Source organism: Podarcis gaigeae, assembly GCF_964106915.1.
Source record: "Podarcis gaigeae genome assembly, chromosome: 16".
Lineage (NCBI taxonomy): Eukaryota > Metazoa > Chordata > Lepidosauria > Squamata > Lacertidae > Podarcis > Podarcis gaigeae.
Genome location: NC_139693.1, coordinates 3,108,891 through 3,134,786, shown reverse-complemented (window position 1 = coordinate 3,134,786; position 25,896 = coordinate 3,108,891). Strand labels below are relative to the sequence as shown.

Genomic DNA, 25,896 nt, shown 5'->3' with positions numbered 1-25,896 from the left:
ATATTTTGTACATACATGTCTGCCTTACTGGGTTCTATTTAGGGTGAATAGGTCTTCTTGGAGTAAAATATAACAGAAGAAACAAGACTTCAGACTATAATATCAGTTACGCCAGGCATTTCTTTAGAAAGTTATGCAATTGTAAGGTATCTGAAAAGCTAGTCAGGCTTTTCTTTTAAAAACATGTTCCAAAGTAGAGTGATAGCTTGCTGCTGTGTTATAGAATTGCTTTGAAAGAATTATTGTTAGTACTTCATTTCATGAACATTACAACAAAATGCATATCAAACTAAATTATGGGTGTGGAAACCTTACACATGAAACGGGTCTGAAAACATTTATTCTTCCATTATTTATACTTCACACCAAACTCTCTTAAAGAGCATTTGTAGCCACACAACTTTTCCTTTTTTGTCAAAGTGTAAGTGCGGCCAGTTGCAGTTCTTGGTTGACCCTTGTTAGAACTTGTGCTCACCCTACCTTAAGAGCATCCCGGCTAGATGGGTAAACAGAAGATGATACTGGGCTTGGCGGGTGAAAGAAGTCACGGTTCCTTTTCCACTTTCATAGTCCACCAACAGCACATATCCAGAGATTTTGTACCTCCTTCAGTGTCAAACTTCTCAATCTCATTGCTAAAGGAGTACACCTCAGTCACAATTTCTGTTAGACTGGATGTAGATGGAAAAAAGCAGTGAAATCCTTATGTTTCCTTGATCACCTTCGCTCTTTCAAAGCATCGTTTTAGGAACATTTCTTCTTTTTTGTACTCCTCATTTGTTGAAAATAAGAACTAGATAGAAGAAATGTTATCTTGGCACTAGTTAAAGCAGGGGTAGGCAAACTAAGGCCTGGGGGCCGGATGCGGCCCAATCGCCTTCTAAATCCGACCTGCGAACGGTCCGAGAATCAGTGTGTTTCTACATGAGTAGAACGTGTCCTTTTATTTAAAATGCATCTCTGAGTTATTTGTAGGGCCTGCCTGGTGTTTTTACATGAGTAGAATGTATCCTTTTATTTAAAATGCATCTCTGTGTTATTTGTGGGGCATAGGAATTTGTTCGTATTTCCCCCCCCAAAAAATATAGTCCAGCCCACCACACGGTCTGAGGGACGGTGGACAGGCCCATGGCTGAAAAAGGTTGCTGACCTCTGAGTTAAAGAGTTCCCACAGTGTCATAATTTGGTTTGATGGGTATTTTGTTGTAATATTAATGAAATGAAATACTAATAATAATTCTTTCAAAGCTATATAAATGTGATAGTATGTATCACAGCCGACATACAGTTACAATTTAAATGACTGAAGCAAAACAAAGTAACAGCAAGTGTTTTTTAAAAAAACAAAACACAAAGCCAGTTGTTAAACTTTCAGTTTAGCAGTTGTTCTAAATAGGCATTGGGCCAATTCCTCAAACACTTTCAGCATCGTGGCTTTGTGGAAGATCTGACAATATTTCCTCTTTACTTTAGTTATTAAATAATATTATAATCTGTCCTCTCATCTGTTCTCTGGTGGGGCACAGATAAAAACAAACAAATAATAAACAACATGCTGAAATATACCATTGAAAAATAGAGCAGGTTAAAACAACCATCAACTCTACAAAACTTGACATGCCTGTGTGAAATGATAATGCTCTTGGAACTGGCTCTACCTGTAAGGGAAGGGCTGTCCCCATTTGGGAAGCCACCACATTGAAGGCCCCGCCATGCACTGCCACATAGCCTCGTTCCCCCAGTGGTGGAATACAGAGAAGAGATCCTTCAACAATCTCGGTACGCAGGCAGGGCATACCAGCCTTAGGCAGGTGTTGAACACTTCCCAGGATGATCAAGAATTGGGGGCCACTAGAATGTATAAGGAATTCTGAAACCACTACTGTTGGAGGCATTGTGCCTGTTGGTTGCTGGAAACGGGGTGTGGAGGGAAGAGTTTCCTTGTGCTCATGTCCACCTCATGTGGACTTCTTATTTCCATCTGGTTGGCCACTGAGATGATCCAGCAGGACTCTTCTTACATTCATTGAACGTGGAGAGAGTTCCCAGAGGGGAGGAAGTTTGAGAACCGTTCTATTGGACCGATAGCATATGTTTTCCTGGCTTAGGCCTCAGTTCTTCATTTCTCCGCAAAAGACAGATTGACAAATTTTATTTTCTTCTCCCCCACCCCCAGGATGGCGGACACAGACCTATTTATGGAATGTGAGGAGGAGGAGCTGGAGCCGTGGCAGAAAATCAGTGATGTGATCGAGGACTCTGTGGTTGAAGATTACAATTTGGTTGACAAAACCGCTACAGGTAATGATCCTCTTCCTTTCCTTCTTTAAAAAAACAAAACAAAACTCATGTAAGATGATACACAAATTCTACATTACGTTGCTTGGCAGTTTTCATTTCGGGTGGTATGCCATCCATACCCAGTTTAAATAATTCATCTGCCTTCCAATCTGATGTACTGCAGCATTCATTTTCCAAATGCTTTAAAAAAAAAAAGAAATCTTGCATTTAGTTCTGTTTCTGTGTCTCACCATTTTCATAATGCATGAATTGAGCCTTTGTGTATGTCCCTTCCAGGTGGGCATGGAACAAGAGTCTCCTGGAATTTGACAATTGATTCATAAGGGAAACATGGGCAGCTGCCTTATACCCAGACAGAATTGATCTGTATAACTCAGACTCCACACTGACTCTAGTTGCTCTGCAGGGTTTCAGACGGGACATTCCCAGCCCTACCTGGCAATGCCAGGGGGTGGACTTGAACCTGAGACCTTCTGCATGCAAAGCAGATGTTCTGCCACTAAGCTGTGGTCCTTCCAGAATTATCCTTATTACAGTGGTACCTCTGGATATGAATGGGATCCGTTCCAGAGCCCCGTTCGCATACAGAAGCAAATGTAACTAGTGACTGCACGTCTGCGCATGCGCGAGTCGCTTTTCACCGCTTTGCGCATGACGTCATTTTGCGCGTCTGCGCATGCGCAAGTGGCAAAACCCAGAAGTAATGTGCTCCGTTACTTCTGGGTTGCTGTGGAGCACACCTGGAACACGCACAACATGAAGCATATTCAACCCGAGGTATGACTGTACTAGCAAAAGGCTTCTCAAGTCTTGACGGAGCAGAGAGTTCCAGTACTTTTCTCCAGCCATACTTCCTGGCAAGTAAGCTCCTTGGCTTTTCACTGAACGTTAGCAGTTCTATTAATTTCAACAGTGATGTGGTTTTTAGGGTTTGGGGAGTTATCATCTTTCTTCCGCTGACAGATTTTAATGTTGTTTATGGGAACCCTTTTCGCACAGCTTTGTAAAATGGCCGTTGATATTCCTATGCGGTTGTATTTATGGATTTTTAAATTGTATTTCCTATTTTGTATCTTGTAAGTCACCTTAAAGACTTTGGTGGGAGTAATGCACACAGTTAATAAATAATAATCATAGCCAGGTGCCCTTGAGAAGCCCACAAGCAACACCTGAGTGTGACAGCACCTCTCCCCATTTATAACTTCCAACAGCTTCTATTCAAAGACATCCTGTCTCCCAGCAGTGGAAGGTAGTTGTACAAAGCTGTTGTGGTTAGCGGGCCTTTGATAGCATTATTCTTCCATGAATCTGGCCAGTCCCCTTTTAAAGCTGTCTTAAGTTGGTGGCCATCACCCCTTCTTGTGGTAGTGAACTCCACAGTTAAACTGTGCACTGTTTGAAGAAGTCGTTCCGTTTGTCTGTCCTTAATCTCCCCCAATTCAACTTGCTTGGATAGCCCTGAGTTTCAGTATTATGAGATAGCAAGAAAAACTTACCCTTGTCCACTTTTTCCACAGCATGTATTGTTTTATGCAGCTCTATCATGTCCCTTATTCACCCTTTTTCTCAACTTAAAACGCCTTAAATGTTGTAAGCTTTCCTGGAAAGAGAGTTGGTCCAGTATTGCACACATAGTCCTGGTCATTTTGCTTGCCCTTTTCTGGCTCTACAATATCCTTTTTGAGGTCTGGTAACTAACCAGAACTGTTTCCCAGTGTTCCCAGTGTGGTTCCACTATAGAGTTGTATAAGAATGCTATGATATTGGTAGTTTTATCCTCAACCCCTTTACCAATGGAATTCAGTCTCTGTTCTTTAGTCTTACATGCAAAGACACGGGGGGGGGGGACCCCATTATTCCTTCCCTAGCTATTAATATCCTTGTGGGTGTAACAGATTGGCACATTTAATAGCTTGTCTTCTTGTCTGGCTGTTCTGATTTGCTCCTTCCCTGCCTTCTGGCTGATATAAAGAATAGCTTCAATTTGAGATTAATATGTGAGACTTGGGTCTTAGATTCTGAGAAGCAGCTGGTGAGATGTTCAATCTTTTTCTGGGCTGTATGATTGCAGGTACATAAGAACAGCCCTGCTGGTTCAGGCCAATGGCCTGTTCTCATGGTGTCTAACTGGATTCCTGTGGGAAACCTGCAAGCAAGACTCAAACACAAGAGTCTTCTCCTCTCCTGTGGCTTCCAGGAAATGGTATTCAAGAAGCATTGCTGCTTCTGTCTGTGGAGGCAGAGCCTAGCCATTGTGGCTGGTAACCATTGATGTCCTTGTCCTTCAAGAATTTGTCCAGACCTTTCTTAAAGCCATCCATCTTGGTGGCTATCACTGCCTCCTGTGGGAGCGAGTTCCATAGTCTATGCACTGCATGAAGAAATACTTTCTTTTATCTGTCCTGAGAGGGACGCGGGTGGCGCTGTGGGTTAAATCACAGAGCCTAGGACTTGCCGATCAGAACGTCGGTGGTTCGAATCCCCGCGACGGGGTGAGCTCCCATGGCTCGGTCCCTGCTCCTGCCAACCTAGCAGTTCAAAAGCACACCAGTGCAAGTAGATAAATAGGTACCGCTCCGGCGGGAAGGTAAAGGGCATTTCCGTGTGCTGCTCTGGTTCGCCAGAAGCTGGCCACATGACCCGGAAGCTGTATGCCGGCTCCCTCGGCCAATAAAGAGAAATGAGCACCACAATCCCAGAGTCGGCCACGACTGGACCTAATGGTCAGGGGTCCCTTTACCTTTACCTTTTATCTGTCCTGAACCTTCCAGTGTTCCAGTTACAGATAGGTAGCCGTGTTGGTCTGCCATAGTCAAAACAAAAAAATTCCTTCCAGTAGCACCTTAAAGACCAACTAAGTCAGTTCTTGGTATGAGCTTTCGTGTGCATGCACACTTCTTCAGATACTTCAGACACAGATACGTCAGACACAACTTCATTGGATATCCCCAAGTTCTAAGGTTATGAGAGAGAAAGACAGAGAGATAGAGAGAGAAGCTATTCTCTAAACCTTTGGGCCCATCTAGCTCAGTATCATCTACACTGACTGTTTCAGTTCTCCAGAGTTTCAGACAAGACGTCTTTCCCAGCCTTACCTGAACATGCCGAAATTTGAACCTAGGACTTTCTGCATGCAAAGCAGATGACTCACCACCAAGCTGTGGACCTTCCCTTAAAAATAATAGCAATATAACGATCCCCATGGTTCCGGAGAGGTCAATAGAAAGCTGCCCTATACCAAATCAGACCATTTGTTCATCTAGCTTAGTATTATTTACGCCAACTGGCAGCAGCTCTTAGGTGGGGACATTCCCAACCTGCTTCTACAAAGGAAACCAAGTATGTCCCTGTATGTAGAAAGCTATCACCTTTCACCCTCAGCCATGACATGCTAATTTTCTCTGTGCTGTGTTTATTGGTTTGTTTACTTTTAGTGGAGGATTACACGTCATGCTGAAGGTGGGGATTCATTCATCTGATTGGATTCTCCTCTAATAAAGAATGAATCTTTGCATATATTGTTGTTGTTTAGTCGTTTAGTCGTGTCCGACTCTTTGTGACCCCATGGACCAGAGCATGCCAGGCACTCCTGTCTTCCACTGCCTCCTGCAGTTTGGTCAAACTCATGTTTGTAGCTTTGAGAACACTGTCCAACCATCTTGTTCTCTGTTGTCCCCTTCTCCTTGTGCCCTCAATCTTTCCCAACATCAGGGTCTTTTCCAGAGAGTCTTCTCTTCTCATGAGGTGGCCAAAGTCTTGGAGCCTCAGCTTCAGGGTCTGTCCTTCCAGTGAGCACTCAGGGCTAATTTCCTTATGAATGGATGCGTTTGATCTTCTTGCAGTCCATGGGACTCTCAAGAGTCTCCTCCAGCACCAGAATTCAAAAGCATCAATTCTTCGGCAATCAGCTTTCTTTGCTTATAGATAACCAGTATAATAGAGTGAGATAAGGCTCCATCATATACTGATTTTCTGTCTGCAGGGATTTTTATTTTCTTTTCAGTAAATTTATTTATTTATTTAAGTAGGTATGGATGACCATTCCATCCTGTTAGTTCCCTTGCAGTGCTTCTGCACTGGTTTTCAGATCCAGAGCCTTTTATTGTTGGCAGATACTTATTTCCCCCCACAAAATTTATGTACTGCTTCATTGTAAGAAAGAACAAAAAATCTCAAAGTGGTTTACAGAAATAATAAGACAATGAAATTATCAGTAAGAATAGTTAAAGGGAACTGTTTAAAACATTAAAACAATAATTAAAATAAATGATGAGCTAAATACCAGATGTCTAGATAGGCTTTGCCTAAACAAGAATGGTTTTTTTAGCAGGTGCTGAAAGGAGTAGAGTGAAGGTGCTTTCCTGGTGTGAATTAGTCACTGAGTGTTTCTGCATGAGGAGCTAAGCCATGTGGATGTCCTCTCTGTCCGTACCTGCAGGCAGTAAACCATTTTGAATTTCCTTCCCGGCAGTTTCGGTGAGCGTGCAGCCAGTTGCCACCCCGATGCCGATCGTCGCTCATGCATCCATTGGCGGCGGCCTCACAACCTCCACATCTGTCAGCGGCAGCGGGGGACCCAACAGCGACAGCACAAAGAAGACGCTGGTGACGCTTTTTGCAAACAACAGCGGTAAGGGGAGAGGCTTTGGATGGGAGGATCTTGGTTTGGGGGCGAGTGTTAGGATCTGAAGGCCACACACTTCCGATATCCAACTCACCCAAATTCTTTGCCAAGGAAAATGGGATTCTGTGGCCAGTACGAATCCTGCCAATTAAGTGAATGACCCACTTTCCCATTTGCCACATTCATGCTTTGATGCCACTTTAAGAAGTTGTATTTTCCCTCAATATTGGGAATCTCAGTGTATATGCAGTAGATAATTTGCTCCACCCTGCTGGGGCGCCATTTTGCACCTGACTCCAACACCAGTCCTCCAAGCCACTGTTTGGCCCTGAAGTGACAAAGCTGATCTCGCAAGAGTTGGAAGTTATAGGGCAGGTGACAATGATGATTTTGCCCACTTGCCCTTCTCTTTTGTCCAGCTGGGACTCCTCTCGTTCAGCAAGGCGGGCAGCCTCTGATCCTCACGCAGAACCCAGGCTCTGGCCTCAGCACAGTGGTGACCCAACCAGTCCTCCGGCCTGTGCAGGTCATGCAGAACGCCAACCATGTGACCAATTCCCCGGTGACCAGTCAACCCATCTTCATCACGACTCAGGTGAGGGAGGGGCAGCACCTCTTCTACGTCTTGATACCAGTTGCTGGGGGGGGGCAGTCAACAGGGTATGCCCCCCCCTTTCTTGTCCAGCTTATGGGTTTTCCAAAGGCATCTCATTGGCTCTTGCAGGAAATACAGGGTGGCCGCAAAGTAGGTATACAGTTGAATCAGTGAAATTCATCACAACAGATTATATGGGTACACATCACTGACACACAACAAAGTGGCAGTTAAATTTCAGGCTGGCAGTTGGAAAGAATAGTGGAGTCAGATAAAAGGATTATTATACTGTTATTGTGAATGATGACTGCAAACTTGAGTTACGAACAAAGAAAGTGGATTCTAAAGCTGTATACTTTTGGACCACTCTGTATGTTGCCACATTGAGGATCCGACAGAGCTCTTCTTCTGTTGATAACTCCTTATGAGTACCTGGCACGTTCCTGGTTTGTTTTTATGCAGATGTGTAGTTCATTTATTTCTTTTTCACATTTGGAGCTGGTGGATGGTACCATTGGCCTGTCACTGTGTTCCGTGGTAGACTTTGACTGGGCCAGCAGAGTGACACCTTGAACAATGAGCTGACTGAAATGTTAAGAGAAGTCACTCATACCCAGAGCTGTGAACACTTTTTACTCAATGTTATAATAATTCAGAAACCTCTATACAGTGGTGCCTCGCAAGACGAAATTAATCCGTTCCGTGAGGCTCTTCGTATAGCGGTTTTTTCGTCTTGCGAAGCAAGCCCATTGGCAGCTTAGCGGATTAGCGCTATTAGCGGTTTAGCGGCTTTTAGCGATCAGCTGTTAAACGGCTTATCAGCGGATCAACTGATAAGCGGCTTAGGAAAAGGGGGGGGAGGGAAAAAACCCGCAGGAACTCGCAAGACATTTTCGTCTTGCGAAGCAAGCCCATAGGGAAATTTGTTTTGCGAAGCGCCTCCAAAACGGAAAACCCTTTCGTCTAGCGGGTTTTCCGTCTTGCGAGGCGTTCGTCTTGCGGGGCACCACTGTAATATGGTGCCAGACTGAACAATTCTATGTAAAAAAAATTATGCACTATAAATTTATTTGTACAATTTGTATTTAATTTAAATGCTAAAAATGCTTGTGTTTAGACAAGCCTACCCGGGTCCCTTAGTTCCTGTGGAATTGCAGCATGCAGCAATCCTCATTGTCTGCCCCCAAGCCTGCTGTTGAGATAAGCCTGCTAAATCCACTTCTTTTTGCTTGCACGTTGCAGGGTTTCCCCGTGCGAAACGTCCGGCCTGTGCAGAACGCGATGAACCAGGTTGGGATTGTCCTGAATGTACAGCAAGGCCAGACAGTGCGGCCCATTACCCTTGTCCCAGGTAAAGCAGAGGCTGGAACGGTGAACGTGAGGAGGGGTCAGGCTGCTGGGCCAGTAGGTGTCAAAAGGGAAGAAAGGAGGCCCAGGAAATTTCCCTCCAGCACCAGAGTATGGGCTGCAGAGGCAGGGCTACGTGAAAAGCTTCACGTTTTTGCTGTCACCTTCAGTGGGAGGGGCTTCCTCAGTCCCAGCCCCGCCTCCTTTGAAGGTACAGAGCTCCTATGCACCTGTGTCTCCTTAGCCAAAGAAAGTGTGATGAATATATTATCTTCCTATATATAATCCTAGAGGTTCGCTTATCTAGCATCTTTCTGCCTCATTTGAGTTTACAAAAAATGCAGCGCGAGGGCAGGCTTATCAAAGGCGGGACAAAAAGTACAGAAGTAGAAAGCGGGTAGCAGGAGGTGGAGGAGAGTGGGGGGGGGCGCACCAGGTCTCAGCCACAAAACCAGTTTGCACTGCGTGGTAAACCAGGATTCATGGCTGACCGAAGTCATGGCTTAAAGTCTTCAGGGTTTTCCCCCTGTGTACTTCTGTTAAAAGCAAGAGAAAAGAGAGAGCGCATTTTCCATGCTGGGGATAGGCAAGACTGCCTTCTTTTGGATTATGGGTGGGGAACATCTGTGGCCCTCCAAATTTTGCTGGACTCCCAACCCCTCATCCCTGCTCCATGGCCGTTCTAATTGCTGGGGCTGCTGGGAGATGTGGTCCAGCAGCAATTTGAGGAGCACAGGCGATCTCCCCCCACTCCTGGTTTCAGCCTCTGCAGTTTGTGCCACACAGACATTAAAAATAAGAACATTAAAATCTGTTTTTAAATCTATCAAACATCAACAGCCCAATATGTAATTGTTTTAGAGAATTGTACAAATCATATTTCTGCAAATATGAGCAAGTTGTTTTAAACTGTTTTTAATATTGTGTTTTAGTGTTGTAACCCGCCCTTGGACCTTAGGGTGAAGGGGGCAGGTAATAAATGTCTTCCAAGCTTAATGTCAGAGCCACCCGAGGTCCCAGCTCACAAGAGACCAAAGTCCAGTCCAAGTTATATACAAAAGGCTTTATTGAAGAACATTGTTGTCGTTACATCCAAGCTCCGTGGCTCAGCATCTTTTACCCTTAGATGTTTGAAGTCCCCTCTGAGTCAGTCCCGCCCCTGCACCAGCTTAAGAGGCTTGTACTGCTCCACCTTTTCCTCTCCTTCCTTTTCCGCAGGGTCTTCCTGCCCCCCTGTGCTCCCTCCCTTCGGGACTCCCCCGAGGCTGAGTCTTCTGACGCCTGCTCCCCCCTCCTTCGTGCTTTGGGACCAGGCTCCTCCTCAGGGCTCTCCTCATTTCCGCGCGCCTCCACATTTGAACTTGGCGCGCGTACGTTGCCTCTGACCTTCCTTTCGACCGTTACGCTACTCTCGGTACTACACTCCTCCCCTTCCGGCAGGACGTTCTGCTCCGAACTCCTTCCCCTCTCTGCTTCCTGTTCTGCTCTTTCTGACACACTGGCAACTCCACCCCCTTCACTCCGTTCCGACGGAGAGGCCGGTCCCGATCTCCAACCCCCACTGGGGATTCCCTCTTCGTTCCCCTGCTTCTGACTGCTTCCCTCTCTACTGCCCCTTGGCCTGACCAGGGGGGCTCCCTTTTGGGAATCCTCGGATTCACTTGACGGACTCACTGACAACCTCGGGTCGTCGTCGTCCTCTTCCTCGTCGCCCTGGGACCCCTCCGCCTCGCTCTCTGTCCCTGAAACCCTGACACTTAATATTTCCTAGATTCCTACTGCAATGATCTACAAAGTACGGCCACCTCTCGACCAGTGTCTGTAACGTTTAATTGGATTGAGGATGATGTGTTTGCAGGATTGATGTATTTAGTAAAACACATACACACACACACACACACACACAACACAAAAGCCCTGGTTAATCGCAGCCAGAAATTGAGAGACTTTCCTGTTCCATCTATATGGAGATTGCTCTAAAGTGCCTTGAGTTAGCATAAATGGGCAAGTTGACTGATTTGCCCCATAAGTGGAAGGGCACTTCCTTATAACAGCCGTAATAATTTTTTCCAGGAGAGTCTCCTGGAACTGATTAGAATTTCTTGAATTAATGGAAATGAACAAGCTGACTGATTTGATCTGTCGGAGGAATGGCACCTCCTTAATAGTTTTGTTTTAGGAGAGTCTCGAGGACCGACGGGACGGTAACTGTGCCCTCCTTTCCTTTGCAGCCCCAGGCACCCAGTTTGTGAAGCCTGCAGTCGGCGTCCCTCAGGTTTTCTCCCAAATGGCCCAGGTGAGACCTGGTCCGGCCATGCCGGTCCGGCCGTCTTCCAACACGTTCACGACGGTCATTCCAGCCACCCTTACCATCCGGAGCACAGTACCGCAGTCCCAGGCCCAACCGCAAAGTAAGTCCTCTCCCAGCACCTCCTCCACCACCACCACTCCTACTCCAGCACAGCCAACCGCACTGGGACAGTTAACTGTACAGCAGCCAGGGCAGTCCACTCAAGCTACTAACCCCAAATTAGGTAAGACTTCCTGTGGAGAGGGAAACTAAAAATGAAAGAAAAAGAAAAAAAACTGGTATTACTTTGGTCCTCATTTGTCTGGAGGAGCTGGGAAACATTGCGGCCCCTGGGTTTTGCTGCGGCCCCTGCATTATGTGGGGCTCATGGCACAGCAAATGCTCACCGTTTGTCCATCTGATGGGGAGGTGGGCTAAGGAAAAACACTCCCGCTCTACTCCAGGGAAGGGCAGAATGTGAAAGTATGCAAATATAAGAAAAACAGCTCGTGTTGATTAATGATTAATTTTAACCAGTGCATTACAAGACTATTTGTTAATTGCAATTTTTTAAAATTTTCAAAGCATCTATGCATATACTCTTCAGTTGGAACAGGTGACAATTTTTTAAAAAATGTCGCAATCCCTGCCTCTCAGGTTTACAGCCTGAAAAGGCATGGCACAAAAGGAAAAAGGGATGGGGAGGGAAGAAGAAAACCTTCCACTGAAGAACTCAGGATAGCACATACATGATCCCACTGCCACCATTTCATCCCTCACAAGAAACCTGTGAGATCATTCAGTCTGAGAAAAGATGGACCCAAGGTCACCCAGTAAGCAGGGATTTGAACCTGGGGCACCCCAGCCCAGTAGCTCCTGCTTATTAAATGGTACATTCTCTGACATTGTCCCTGCAACATCCCTGTTAATAACACCTCGCTTCCATATATACAAAAGGTACTTAAGTCAATCCATCCAAAGACCGTTGACCAATGGGCTCCATGTTCTTCAGTTGCTTATTACTAGTCCTTAGATGTCAAGTCAGAGGAGGGAAATAAAGCGATATTAAAATCCAGTCTACAAGAGGGAAGGGATAGACCACTGCTTTCCTGTCCCTGCCATTTCCAGCAGGCTTACAGGATACGTCTCTCACTCTTGCAAGCCTTTATCTGTCTTTCATTCCAAGAAACTTAGGATGCTGCTTTGTATCAAGTCAGACCTTTGCTCCGTCTATCTCAGAATTGTCTACACTGACTGGCAGCAGCGCTCCAGGGTTTCAGATGGGAGTCCTTTTCCCAGCTCAGCCTGGGGTTGAACCTGGGACCTTCTGCATGCAAAGCAGATTCATCTCTTTTGAAAGGGTGTGTGTGTGTGTGTGTGGAAGGAATGCGCTTCCTGCATTTTGTGACCAAAATGCAGAAATTGCTGGGGTCTATATTTCCAAAGGGAATATACTTAAATGTTTTTCTATTAACTGCTTCTATTAACAGGGCTTTGCCTGCCCTGTAACATACCTTGAAAGCTTTCCAGCCCTCTCCTGTTTTCTCCATCTAACAATAATAATAAAAACATTCTGCTCCATCTCCCTGTTCTTCAACTCAAAAACGCTTGTTTCCCTGGCAGTGAGCATCGCAAGTTTCGTGACGGTGAAAAGGCCCGGGGTGACTGGGGAGAACAGCAACGAGGTGGCAAAGCTGGTGAACACCTTGAACACGGTCCCTTCCCTCGGCCAGAGCTCGGGCCCCATTGTGGTCTCCAACAACAGCCCGGCCCATGTCCCCCAGAGAGCAGGCATCTCGGAGTCTTCGGCGCAGAAAGGTAAGCTCTTCCAGCAGCCTGGGCTTGGGCAGGCTCCGACTGCAACTTGGTCCCAAACCACATCATCAAGCCTCACTTCCGCCCATTGCACAGAAAACAGGAATTCCCTAGTGATGGAGGAGGGTATCAGGTGGGTGACTTCTCCCATTCACTCTGGAGATGGTGCCATGCAAATATGCCCTCCCAATTCCACTCCTATGTGCATGAAACAGGTGGGGTGCACTATGGGAGACAGCACAGCCTGGATAGCTCTGTCCTCCATTGTTACATAGGGTGGGAAGGGAGGTCCAGGGGAAGGGAAAGGAAAAATGTGACCAGCCCAAGCGAGAAGTCCAAAAAGGTAGTTGCAGGGCTTCTGGATGCTAGCCATGACCTTTTCTCCTTTTTTCTTCCCATTACAGTCAGCTCCTCCCCCATCCCCGCCTTCGACCTGCAGGACAGCGGGCGGAAAGTCTGTCCCCGGTGCAATGCCCAGTTTAGAGTCACTGAAGCTTTAAGAGGCCATATGTGTGTAAGTAACCCCCTTCCCGAATTATGAGACCAAGGCCATTGCAGCGTTACACCCTGCTGGCAGCCAAGAATAAAGTCAAAGGACTATGGTGTCTGCCCAGAGCAGAAGCTCAGGTCGATGGCTGTTGCTAAAAAACCGGGAGCTCAGGGAGCGGGGCGGTGGTGATGTCACCCTGCAAAGTTGATAGGCAGTGAGATTCAGGACTGAAAGGACCTTTGTTTAAGCAAATTCACAGTTGGAGGCAGGGATGCTTCCGAATACTAGTTGCTAGAACGGACGGGAGTGTGGCTCTTGTACTCAGATCCCCTCTCACGGGTTTCCCAGAGTCATCTGGTTGGCCGCTGTGAAAACAGGATGTTGGGCTGACCTGATCCAGTAGCTCTCATCTTTCATTCATATATTAACCTTAACTCAAGGACCTCCTCCTTCTTTCCTCAGTACTGCTGTCCTGAAATGGTGGAGTTCCTGAAGAAAGGGAAGCCCCTGGAGTCTGAACCAAATATCCAAGCCCCCAAGCCCCCTTCCCCGGAGAAAGCGGCCGCCGTCGCTTCGCCCCCCTCCTCCACCCCCATCCCCGCCCTCTCGCCGCCAGCCAAAGTCTCTGAGCACAGCGACGGCACGGGCGACGGGGCACAGAGCAAGCTGATAATGCTGGTGGACGACTTCTACTACGGCCGGGACGGCGGGAAGGTGAACCAGCTGCTCAACTTCCCCAAGGTGCCAACGTCCTTCCGCTGCCCACACTGCACCAAGAGGCTCAAGAACAACATCCGGTAAACGGCGATGGGTGAAGCGTTGTCAGGGAGGGGGGGGGGAGGAAGGGCTGTGGCAAAGCCAGCCAGAGAAGGAGGTGTGGCCCTCTGGAAGATGCTGGGGGGGGGGGACTTTTGCCATCCAGCATCAGCTGGAGAAGCCACAGCTTCCCCACTCTGGTCTTAAAGAGAGCCAGCCCACTTTAAGGAGGTTTATCTGTTGTGTTTGGCCGCTAGCCTTGATGGCCATGCTGTCTCCACAGACAGAGCCAGTCATGTTTCTGGATTCCAGTTGTTGGGAACTGCAGAAAGGAATAAGGCTCTTGTGCTCGGGTCCCGTTTGAGGATTTGCAAAGGCCAAAGGGGACCCATCTGCTTCCAGCATCCCCTTTCCCACAATGGCCAGCCAGAGTGCCTCTTCCGGGAAGCCCACGATCAGGACACAAGCCCAGTGCCACCATTCCCCAGCAACCAGTATTTAGAGAGGCACACTTCGCACTTGGAGCTGCTGCCTGCAGTGAGCAGCAAGGGGAAACAGGCAGGAAGAGATTTCTCTCCCCCCCCCCCTGCCACCCTGAAGTAACCACAGAAACGTCTGCTCCTTTTCCCCACCCCTCCAGGTTTATGAACCACATGAAGCACCACGTCGAGCTGGATCAGCAGAACGGTGAGGTGGACGTCCACACCATCTGCCAGCATTGTTACCGGCAGTTTTCTACGCCCTTCCAGCTCCAGTGCCACTTGGAGAATGTACACAGCCCCTACGAATCGACCAGTAAGCTCTGCCCCAAAGTGTCTCCTCCTGTCCGTCTGTCCCCCCCCCCCCCCGCAAAACATCTCAGCAGGGGGAGATGGGAAGGGTCTCCACGATGTGGGTGGCGCTGTGGGTTAAACCACAGAGCCTAGGACTTGCCAATCAGAAGGTCGGCGGTTCGAATCCCCGCATTACTCGGTCCCTGCTCCTGCCAACCTAGCAGTTCGAAAGCACGTCCAAGTGCAAGTAAATAAATAGGTACCACTCCGGCGGAAAGGTAAACAGTGTTTCCATGCACTGCTCTGGTTCACCAGAAGCGGCTTAGTCATGCTGGCCACATGACCCGGAAGCTGTACGCCGGCTCCCTCGGCCAATAAAGCGAGATGAGCGCCGCAACTCCAGGGTCGGTCACGACTGGACCAAATGGTCAGGGGTCCCTTTACCTTTACAGTTGGGTCCAGGAGAATGGGAAACTAAACCTAAATATGATTTTGTTTCATGACCAACAGGGCCCCTTAATGGGGTGTGGGGATGGTTATATGAGGTTCAACCCAGACTTTGTTCCTGGGCCAGGCCCTGCAAGCCTTCTGCAGTTTGGGGTGGCATCTGAATCCTCCTGGCGTCCTCCTTTTTGACAGACTCCCTCTTGCGTTACAGCGAAATGCAAGATCTGTGAATGGGCTTTTGAGAGCGAGCCCATGTTCCTGCAGCACATGAAGGACACTCACAAGCCAGGGGAGATGCCCTACGTTTGCCAGGTATGGAGAACACCCCCCCCAAAAAAAACCCCAGTTGGCTTCAACAAACTGAGAATCCACACTGAGTCTGGTCAGCCGCCTCTCCCCTTTGTTAGCTACAATGTAGTAGGAATGGAACTTCCATGCACAGAGGCAGTCTACCCCTGAATACTAGTTTCTGGTGTATGGGAGTTTCTGTGCAGGGAGAGAAAGTGATATGGGAGAGCCATGGCCTTCGCACACTCCTTATTTATTTATATATCTCTTGATTTTTATTTAATTTTTAATTTTTAAAACTGCCTCAAAGTTGTTTACGAAATAATTATCAGCATCCCACATTAAGCCATTGCTGAAAGCAAAATGCCAGACGAGAAAGGTCCGATCCCTCTCTTGAGAGTTCACAGCCTCCAGCTACCCATGCTGGAATTTGGAGGGCTTCTATCAGATAGTTGCTTTACTTATTGCTCGCCTGATTTTAATCCTTATCACTTCTTTCCAAAAACATACTGTAACATACGAGAAATCTGTGGCTGTTCGTTTCGGTGTTGCTGTTTTCCCCCCTGTACTGAATTTGCAAAAGAAAAGAAAACCGTCTATCCATGCTTCTGTGCTCATGGCTCCCTCCAGGTCTGCCAGTACCGCTCGTCACTCTACTCCGAAGTAGACAGCCACTTCCGAATGGTCCACGAGGACACGCGGCACCTCCTCTGCCCTTACTGCCTCAAGGTCTTCAAGAACGGCAACGCCTTCCAGCAGCATTTCATGAGGCACCAGGTAAATTGGCCTTGCAGGTGAAGCACTCGCCTGGTCCGATTGGTGATTGGGAGTGCCATGCAGGCCAGCTGAAATCTCTGGCCCTCTTCTGCGCCCTCCTCCTCAGCTCAACCCCTGAGGCCATAGAGGTCTCTGAAGCATTTCCCAGAGGTGCCTTTCAACTCTACATCTGGTTTCAGCTTCCCTTTTAAGGGGTAGTTGGAGAATGTAACAGAAAGTAAAAACCAGGACTAAAAATTCTAAAGGGGGTTTGGGTGGGGAAGATGCAGGGATATAGAAATAATTATTGATTTCCCACCCTTATTGTTATTTTTATCTTGAAGCCTACCTGTGCATTAGAATGGGGCAGGAGAGTCCTGAGGGTAGTGGTTAGAACAGGGGAAAGCAAACTTTTTCAGCAGGGGGCCAGTCCACTGTCCCTCAGACCTTGTGGGGGGCCGGACTGTATTTTTTTGGGGGGGGGGGAATGAATGAATTCCTATGCCCCCAAAATAACCCAGAGATGCATTTTAAATAAAAGGACACATTCCACTCATGTAAAAACACGCTGATTCCTGGACCTTCCGCGGGCCGGATTGAAAAGGCGATTGGGCCAGATCCGGCCCCGGGCCTTAGGTTGCCCACCCATGGGTTAGAGTGTCAACCTAGGACCTGGAAGAGACCAGGGTTCAAATCCCTGCTTGGCCACATGGCGCTCCCTGTGGGTGGCCTTGGGTCAGTCCCTGCCTCTTAGCCTAACCTACCTCGCAGGATTGTTGTGGGTATATAATGGTGGGTAAGAACGCCAGCCAAGTGGTGACCACGCTGGCGATGACAGCGACATCTGAAGGGGCCGCGGGTTCCCCACCCTCCCTCCCTTTACGACAAAAGCCACTGCCTACTGCTGCGTCAACACCGCTTTCATGCCACTCCAATTCCTCCCACAGAAGAAGAGCATCTATCACTGCAACAAGTGCCGGCTGCAGTTCCTCTTTGCCAAGGACAAGATTGAGCACAAGCTGCAGCACCACAAAACCTTCCGCAAGCCCAAGCAGCTGGAGGGGCTAAAACCAGGCACCAAGGTACGGAGAGGGACACCTGGGGGGGCGCGAGGGGTGGACAGGCAGTCCTCACTGCACAATCTAGCAGGCAGACATTACTAAGGTTCCCTGTCTATGTGGTTCCCCACGCCACTTTCTTTTTTAAGGCACAAAGTGACAGGCAGGCTGGTTGAAATGTTTGTGGACCAGAAACTTGTGTGGACTTGTTTGAATAGTTTCCCTGGGCTCCCCACCTGCCTGTAGTGGGTAGAGCGCTGGACTTGGTCCTGAGAGAGCAGGATTCAAATTCTCTCCCTCTCCCACCCCACCCCACCCCCATCAGCCATGAGCTCACTAGGTGTGATCCTGGCCTGTCTTTCAGCCTAGCCTACCTCACAGGGTGGTTGTGAGGTTAACATGGGGAGGAGATGTCTGTAGGCCACCTTGAAAGGTGTCTTATAAATTTAAGACATGAATAAAATACATTTCCAGCTAGTTCCTCTGTCCCCATCTTTAATGCTGATCGATTTCTGGCTTCCCATAAGCTGGTGAGGAAGGTTACTTGGGAGTGGGTAACCCCTCCTACTTTCCCCAGGGGTGGGGCTATGCAAATGAGGCACAGGAATCATTTGGAGATTTTTTTCTTTTTCGTTTCTGTATCTGTATAGCGCTTGAGTGTTTTCATTGCAGTCTCTCTCCCCCTCTGTGCTACAGGTCACCATCAGGGCCTCCCGAGGGCAGCCGCGGACGGTGCCCTTGTCTGCCAACGACATGCCCCCAGGCCTGCTACAAGACACCACCTTGCTCTCAGCCTCGGCGGACCCCCAGCCCAACTTCCTGTGCCCACCTTACCAGAGGAACATCCAGAAGAAAGCCGTCAGGAAGATGTCAGAGCTCATTACTAAATTTCCCACTAAAACATCCCTTAGAAATAATAATCTGTGGCGGGTGGGTGGGGAGAACTGTGCTGTTCAGTGGTTCAGATTCTGCAGCTTCCTCCTTACGTTCGACAGCTGATGCTTTGCATCACTTTTATGAGGAAAGTGACTTGATGTGGAGGCAGGAGCAGCTTGGAAAGAACAGCTTGCTGGAGGGAGTTTTGGGAACCGCATTTGGCCCTTCGGCCTGAGGTTCTTCCCAACCCCTGGTATAGATGCTTCCCTGCACTGTCCCAGCCAGGGGAGCAAGGAGGAAGCCTTCTCTGCTATGAGCTGAACACCTGGCTAGTTGTGGGACTCCAGCTACAAAATCCAAATCCTGCACTTTGACTTGGGTGCACAATGACCCATACGTCCTTTACAGAATTGCTCATTTAATTTGGTGGCGTTTTGGCTTTTTTTTTTAATAAAAGAAGCAATAGGACTCCATTTTCAAGGTTTTTCTCTTAACGCAAGTGTCTGGTCCTTATGGCTTAAGGTGATACAGGACAACAAGCCAGGAAGGAGTCCACAGCTGCAGCACTAGCCTGCCGCATCATCAACCGTGGTCCAACACCTGCCAAAGCCTCTTAGCAAAACCCACATCCTTTGTTGGAACCCAGCCCCTGACCGGCTGCCCCCTTTCTCTCTGCAGGAGCGTCCTTGGCCGGCAAACGTGTCTGGAGTGCAGCTTCGAAATCCCGGATTTCCCAAACCACTTCCCCACCTATGTCCACTGCTCGCTATGCCGTTACAGCACCTGCTGCTCCCGCGCCTATGCCAACCACATGATCAAGTAAGTCAGGCCAAGCGGTTTTCTCTTCCTCCTCCTCTGATCTTTTGGTGCAGCGGCTAACTCTTCCCTTCCGGCTGAAGCAGGAGGGGGCAAGAGTGTGCCTGCTCTTCTCTTTCTGTGACCTGTGCACCCACTTTTGCTGGGCTGAAGTGGTTGCTGGGCCCGGTTAAGGAAGTGGGTGGCTTGTGGGAGTCCCTAAGAATTGCTCTCTTTCCTCATTTGTGTGTGTTTGCTTGCTCTCTTTTTACCAGCAACCACGTTCCTCGCAAGAGTCCGAAGTACTTGGCCTTGTTCAAAAACTACACTGCTTGGTAAGGCAGAAATTTCACTGGAACAATAATTTCTTTGCTTTACCTGCTAGCTAGCAGCTTTTTAATGTTCTGGTGTGGTGTTCGTCTACACCGTGGACCTAAATCTGCCTTAATAATCCTTCTCTCACACCTAATATTTGTAACTCTGGCCCAGTTGGGGGTAGTCAAGCCAAGAATGCCTTCTCAGCCTCTTCAGCGACCTACAGTTCTCAGAATTCCTTGCAGGGTGGCTGGAGCTATGATAATTAAAATGAGAGGGATTTGGTTCATGTGCAAGGTTAACCCCGCTATGTTAAAGAAAGCGATGGCAATGACAATGAGGACTTTGCTTGTGGTTTGTTTGGAGATAAGCAAACCATGAATCAATAAGTCACCTGAAGCCTCTGCTGGAGCCCTCAGGTTGGGAAACGCTGGTTTAAGTCTGTGAGCTGAACTGGTGCTACGACTTTTTAGTCTGTGAGCTGAACTGGTGCTACGACTTGTATTTTTCTAGTGTAGATTTGCCTCATGAGCTTTCCTGTGTGTGATGTATCTAATCACTTTTGTGCTTTTGTGCTAATCGCAAATGGCAGTTCCTGGGTCTGGAGAACGAATGCTGCAGAACCTCAGCTCAAAATGCTTACTCCAGCCTTAGTGGAAAGAGCACTTTGGGGGGGGGTTGGCTTTTCAAACATTGAATTAATAACTTTTTAAACCAGCCCTCCAAGGTCTGTGGTTGTTTTAGAAACCTTGTTTTCTGACATGCTTCATCAGTGAGGCTTAGACAGTTTTCGTGTGTGTGTGTGTGTGTGTGTGTGTGTGTGTGTGTGTAAGTGTGTGTAATGAATGTGTTGGAATTCTCGGCACTTATAACAAGATCCCCAAAGAATCACATCAAAGGGCTTCAAGTTCCCCACACTGATGTGATTTATCTTTTGAGCAGCTAAATCAAGATGTGCATTGCCAGGGCAGAGGGGGTGGTGTCATTTTTGTTGTTTGTCTACAAGGGGAGATGTTTGGGAATCAAATACACTTGTGAGTGGCAAGATCCTACCACAAGGGACGACCTTCCTTCTTTTCATTTCTGCCTCACAGCGGAGTGCGATTGGCTTGCTCGGCTTGTCTCTTTGCCACATCGGAAGGCGACGCGATGGCCAAGCACCTTGTCTTCAACCCCTCGCACGAATTCAGCAACGTCCTCCTACGAGGTGAGGGCTGGAGGGGGCAGGTGGAAATTGGACGGTGCAGCACGGCTCCTCCCAACTCCTCCATTCCCAGCGTTTGCTCATTCAAACAGAGTTCCTCACCAAAAAGAATCATCACCACCACATCTGTCTTTTAACCTAGGAAACTGCCCTATACTGGTCCATCTTAGTGTTGCCCACACTGACTTCCCATGGTTTCGAACTGAGACTCTCTTCTGAGAGAGAGAGAGGCATTTCCTCTCTCTGTTTTATTGCAAGCCTGTTTGAACACTTCACTCTTGCCCTTGCTGCAGTTCTACTCCCTCTGCCATCCCCACCATTCCCACTGCCTTGATACTTCCAGTCTTTTTGCTCTTCCTTTCCCAACCAGCTCAGAGACTGCGATGGAAGTCCTTGGGGGCAGATGCCTAGGAGACTCTGGGTTCAAAGAGCAATGGATCTGGGTTTAACTTGTCCTTGAGACACACACATTGGGGTATCAACAAGGGATGAGGAAATAAAGGGAAGGCAATGGTGTCGCCCACTAGATAAGTACACAAAGGTCCAGGACTCTTCCAGGAAGATCACCAGGCCACAGCGGGGCAAGGCAGATTTGCAGGCTTGAACAGGAGGGTGCCATCAGGAAAGCAAGGCCAGGTTCAGGAAGGCAGAATAGGCAGGGAGAGGATGGGGGAGCTAGTCTGCTGCGTAAGGGAGCCAGGGAGGGGCAAAGAATGGCATGGTGTCTGAGCTGCTTGCAGCTGGTCCTCTGTCACCTTCCTAAGAAGCAGTTTATATGCTGATGGAAAAGGGTAGTGATGGATTGCTGTGCAGACTCAGGGTATGGCTAATAGTTCCCAGAACGCCCCTGGATTTTCCTCTGCCCCCGTGCTGTGAGTCCACCTGTTGCCACTGACCCTGGCTGGCTGTCCAGTCCCTTTGTGTGTTCCTTGTTTACAAGCCGCCTGGTGCAAGCTCAGCCTCTCAATACTTTTATTTCCTCTTTTTTTCTAACAGGTTCCACCTGGAGTTCACATTCAAGGTAAATTTTTCCTAATTTTCCTCCCATCTGGTCAGATTCTCTTCTTCTGCCCCTCATCCCCTGTGTGAGGGGTTTTTCTCTTTCTTTTACTGCAAAACTGGCCCTGCTACAGGTGCCACATCATACCCATTCCACATTTGTGAGAAATATTTTATTGTGGCAGCACCCACACTCTGAGACTCCCTGTGTATTGACTTCACTGTACTCTTCTTACTGCCTGCTAAAAACATTTTTCTTCAGCCTCCCCAGATGTGCAGAATGTAGATACATGTTTTAATCTGCTTTTAAGTTATTTCTGTGATTTTTCTCTTTTGAATCATCTTGAGAGTTGTTTTGTATGGTTTTTACTGATAATTTTATTGCTTTATTCTCTTTGTAAACTGCTTTTGAGATTCCCCACCCCCCTTAAGCGGTGTGTAAACTTGATGAGATAAAGAAAGAAAGAAAAATACTCAAGGATCTTCCCCGTCTTTCTTTTTTCCTCCCACCCTTCAGGCCTGCCCAGCCATTTGACAGAGGCGTGAAGGCCCCCAGCTCCACCTACCCGCCAATCAAAGCTGCTACCGTGAACACGGCCTCGCCTCTGCCCGAGGATGAGAAAGAGAAGGAGGCGCCTGAAGCCGGCAACAGACTCCCTGTCGTCGCTCCCACTCCGGCTCCCGCTACTATCCAGGAGGACGAAGACGAGTGCTTGAACGTGGAAGATGAGGACGAGGAGCCGCCGGCGAAGGAAGTGCCTGAGCCGGCGAGCCGAAAGGAGCAGCTTTCGGTGAAGAAGCTACGGGTGGTCCTCTTCGCCCTGTGCTGCAACACGGAGCAGGCGGCCGAGCACTTCAAGAACCCCCCGCGGCGGATCCGGCGCTGGCTTCGGCGGTTCCAGGCTTTCCAGGAGGAGAACGTGGCCTCCCTGTCCGAGGGGAAGTACCTGAGCTTCGAGGCAGAGGAGAAACTGGCGGAGTGGGTGCTCACCCAGCGGGAGCAGCAGCTGCCAGTCAACGAGGAGACCCTCTTCCAGAAGGCCACCAAGATTGGGCGGTCCTTGGAAGGCGGCTTCAAGATCTCCTACGAGTGGGCCGTCCGCTTCATGCTCCGGCACAACCTCAGCACGCACAACCGCCGGGCGGTGGCCCACCCTCTGCCCAAGGACGTCGAGGGCAGTGCCAGCTGCTTCATTGAGTTCGTTCAGCGGCAGATCCACACCCAGGACCTGCCTCTATCTATGATCGCCGCCATCGACGAAATCTCCCTCTTCCTGGACGTGGAAGTGCTCTGCAGCGACGACCGGAAGGAGAACGCCTTGCAGACAGTGGGGACGGGGGAGCCCTGGTGCGACGTGGTCCTGGCCATCTTGGCTGACGGGAGCGTGCTGCCCACCCTTGTCTTCTACCGGGGCCGGGTGGAGCAGGCCGCCAACGTCCCGGAGACGATTGTGCTGGAGGTGAAGGAGGGCGGCTACAGCGACGACGAGATCATGGAGTCGTGGTCCTCCACGGTGTGGCACAAGCACATAAAGAGCCAGAACAGCAAAGGCATGCTGGTCCTGGATTGCCACCGGACGCACCTCTCGGAAGAGGTCCTCTCCGTGCTGAGCTCCTCCAACACGCTGCCGGCCGTCGTCCCCGCCGGCTGCAGCTCCAAAAACCAGCCGCTGGACGTTTGCATCAAAAGGACCGTGAAAAACTTCTTGCACAAAAAGTGGAAGGAGCAGGCCAAGGAGATGGCCGACTCCACGTGCGACTCGGACATCCTCCTCCAGCTGGTCCTGTGCTGGCTGGCCGAGGCGCTCGAGGTCATCAGCGACTGCCCCGAACTGGTCCAGCAGTCCTTCCTGGTGGCCAGTGTGCTGCCGGGCCCCGATGGCACGGCCAACACACCCACCCGCAACGCCGACATGCAGGAGGAGCTCATTGCCTCACTGGAGGAGCAGCTGAAGCTCAACAACGAGCCGCAGGAGGAAGAGGAGGAGGAGGAAGAGGCAGAGCTGCAGGACGGGGCATCGGTCGCGCCAGCCGAGGAATCCACCAACCCCGAGATCCTCCACCAGCTCTTTGAAGGGGAGAGCGAAACAGAATCGTTCTACGGCTTTGAGGATGCTGACTTGGATCTGATGGAAGTCTGAGTGCTTTCCCCCTTGATCCAGAGAAAGAGTTCTTTTCCTCTCTCTTTTATATATATATAGATATATAGAGAGATATATAGATATATATATATAAAAGAAAATCAATGTTGGATGAGACCATTTTCACTTCCCTGTGGATCTGTGGCTACGGGAGATTAGTAGGTGAACATGCAGACTAATAGCCATTTTATGCTGTCTGTTCATTTCTTTAAAAAGAAAAAAAATGTGCTTAATTTGTTTTTGTTTTTTCTTAAATCACTGTGTTGCTATTTTCTGAAGATACGTTGTGGGTGAATTATTTTTTGCTTTTCATTTTCTTTACCTCACTGTATTATAGTTTCTGGGTTGTGTTTGTTTTATACTGTGCAAAAAAAGGTTTTTAATTAAGCCGCATCATCAATGTGACCTTTTTTCTTTTGAAAAAACCAAGGAACACCAATATATGTAGCTAAAGAATGAAAATCTCTACATCCCACCCCACTTTTTAAAAAATTTGTCATAACACAGATCTCCCCTACCTTCCCCATTTTAACACTTGGATCCAGAAATGTTGATTTCTAGGTGATAACATCTTTTCTTTCTTTTAAGGTATGAATGTTTCCTTTAACACATTGAACGTTCTGTAGCCGCCCTTTGAAAATTTGAGGTTTCCTTATTAACAAAGAGGACAGCAGTTAAAGGCCGACACCGTTGTTTAGGGACAGGAAAGGGGTTGATCCCTCCTGTTGGTCACCAGCAAATGGATCTTTATAGACATAGAAGTGCCATGCTTTGGGTTGACCGATGATCCACTTTGGTCGAGAGTTACCTGGACTTCCAGGCAGCTGCCGTAACTTCCTCACTTCCTCGTCCGTTGGCTACACTACTGGGCACCTGCTCCTTCTGATTCCCAACAAGAGTATAAACTGTGGAAGCTTCAAGCCTTTTGACAACTCCGTTCAGGTTGGCAACATCCTTTCCGGTTGACTCGTTGGTTGCAAGCTAATCCTCTCCTGGACCATTGACTTTAAACCTTCTGGAAACGTATCGATAGCTACTGAATCCTGCTTTCTCCGACGGCGCCAAGACACACTACGTACCCCGAATTTGCTACTTCGGTTGAACCCAGCTGCACACTCAAAAAAAACAAGGGAGAACTTGTTTTTATTTTTCACTGCCAGCGTAAAAAACAGAGACAAAAGAAAGACAAAAAGAGAGATGTTTTTTCTACTGTTTGCATGTTTGAGAGTTTTTTTAAAAATCGTAACGTATTATGGTCTGAACAATGAAAAGCATTTTGACATGACGAAAGAACGTGGGAGCCTCCTCCCTCCCCTGCCCTTCATGCCACTTCTGGTTTTACTTTTTTCCGTTGAAGTTTTAAGACTCTCCTCTGTGGCCGACGCCTTCCCTCCCTTTCCCCGAAGCCCCCAATATGCCCACCCCGCTCCCCACCCCAGTGACTCAAGGGAAGAAGGAAACAGGGTGGGCTGACCTGTAAATGATTAATCTCTAAAATGTACATACGTGGAACATTTAATAAAGCCAGGGAAATGAATTTATAAACGCTGTGTTTTTATTATGGAGAATAACAGCTGGACGGGGCGGGGGAGAAGTTTGGTGCGTGTTGTAAATTAACAGGAGCTTCAGGCAGGATGCCCGATACAACCTGGTGTCCTCCATGCAGGTGTTTTGCACTTCATCTTCCATCAGCCCAAGGCAGCACAGCTGTATGATGCTGAGGTTAGCGGGGGGGGGGGAGTCTGTGGGTGCTGATGGTGCAGCAAAAGGGGGCATTCAGTTGTGGGGTCCAGAGGAAAGTTATTTGGGCCAGATCCCCAAAGCGAGTCTTGTCTCTTCCATGAATTTGTAATACTGTACAGTTCTGGTTGCCACATCTCAAAAAGGATAATGGTAGAGTCGGAAGAGGTTCAGAAAAGGTGCACCACGAGGTGACCTTGTAGACAAGCATAATATTAGCATGATCTGGAGCAACTGGATAGTTTTTTTCTCTCCCCGTTATACACTAAATTCCCTTCCTTCCTTC

At 48.4% G+C, this 25,896-nt stretch overlaps 1 protein-coding gene across 3 annotated transcripts in view; it reads left to right on the top strand.

Annotated features, from left to right (window-relative positions):
• Positions 1–25,405, top strand: part of POGZ (pogo transposable element derived with ZNF domain) — a 38,151-nt gene extending 12,746 nt beyond the window's left edge. For 2 of the 3 annotated variants that reach the window (XM_083715507.1, XM_083715508.1), the window contains exons 2-19: positions 2,177–2,301; positions 6,773–6,931; positions 7,345–7,520; positions 8,763–8,871; positions 11,099–11,401; positions 12,781–12,975; positions 13,377–13,486; positions 13,925–14,259; positions 14,859–15,013; positions 15,650–15,750; positions 16,357–16,503; positions 17,430–17,564; positions 18,237–18,409; positions 19,095–19,235; positions 19,487–19,546; positions 20,621–20,733; positions 21,727–21,751; positions 22,247–25,405. In XM_083715507.1, coding sequence (XP_083571633.1) covers positions 2,178–2,301; positions 6,773–6,931; positions 7,345–7,520; positions 8,763–8,871; positions 11,099–11,401; positions 12,781–12,975; positions 13,377–13,486; positions 13,925–14,259; positions 14,859–15,013; positions 15,650–15,750; positions 16,357–16,503; positions 17,430–17,564; positions 18,237–18,409; positions 19,095–19,235; positions 19,487–19,546; positions 20,621–20,733; positions 21,727–21,751; positions 22,247–23,870 — 4,185 coding nt within the window. In that variant the 5' untranslated portion in view covers position 2,177 and the 3' untranslated portion in view covers positions 23,871–25,405. The remainder of the gene's footprint in view (positions 1–2,176; positions 2,302–6,772; positions 6,932–7,344; positions 7,521–8,762; positions 8,872–11,098; positions 11,402–12,780; positions 12,976–13,376; positions 13,487–13,924; positions 14,260–14,858; positions 15,014–15,649; positions 15,751–16,356; positions 16,504–17,429; positions 17,565–18,236; positions 18,410–19,094; positions 19,236–19,486; positions 19,547–20,620; positions 20,734–21,726; positions 21,752–22,246) is intronic. The other variant, XM_083715509.1, reaches the window with a different exon arrangement.
• The last annotated feature ends 491 nt before the right edge of the window (positions 25,406–25,896 follow it).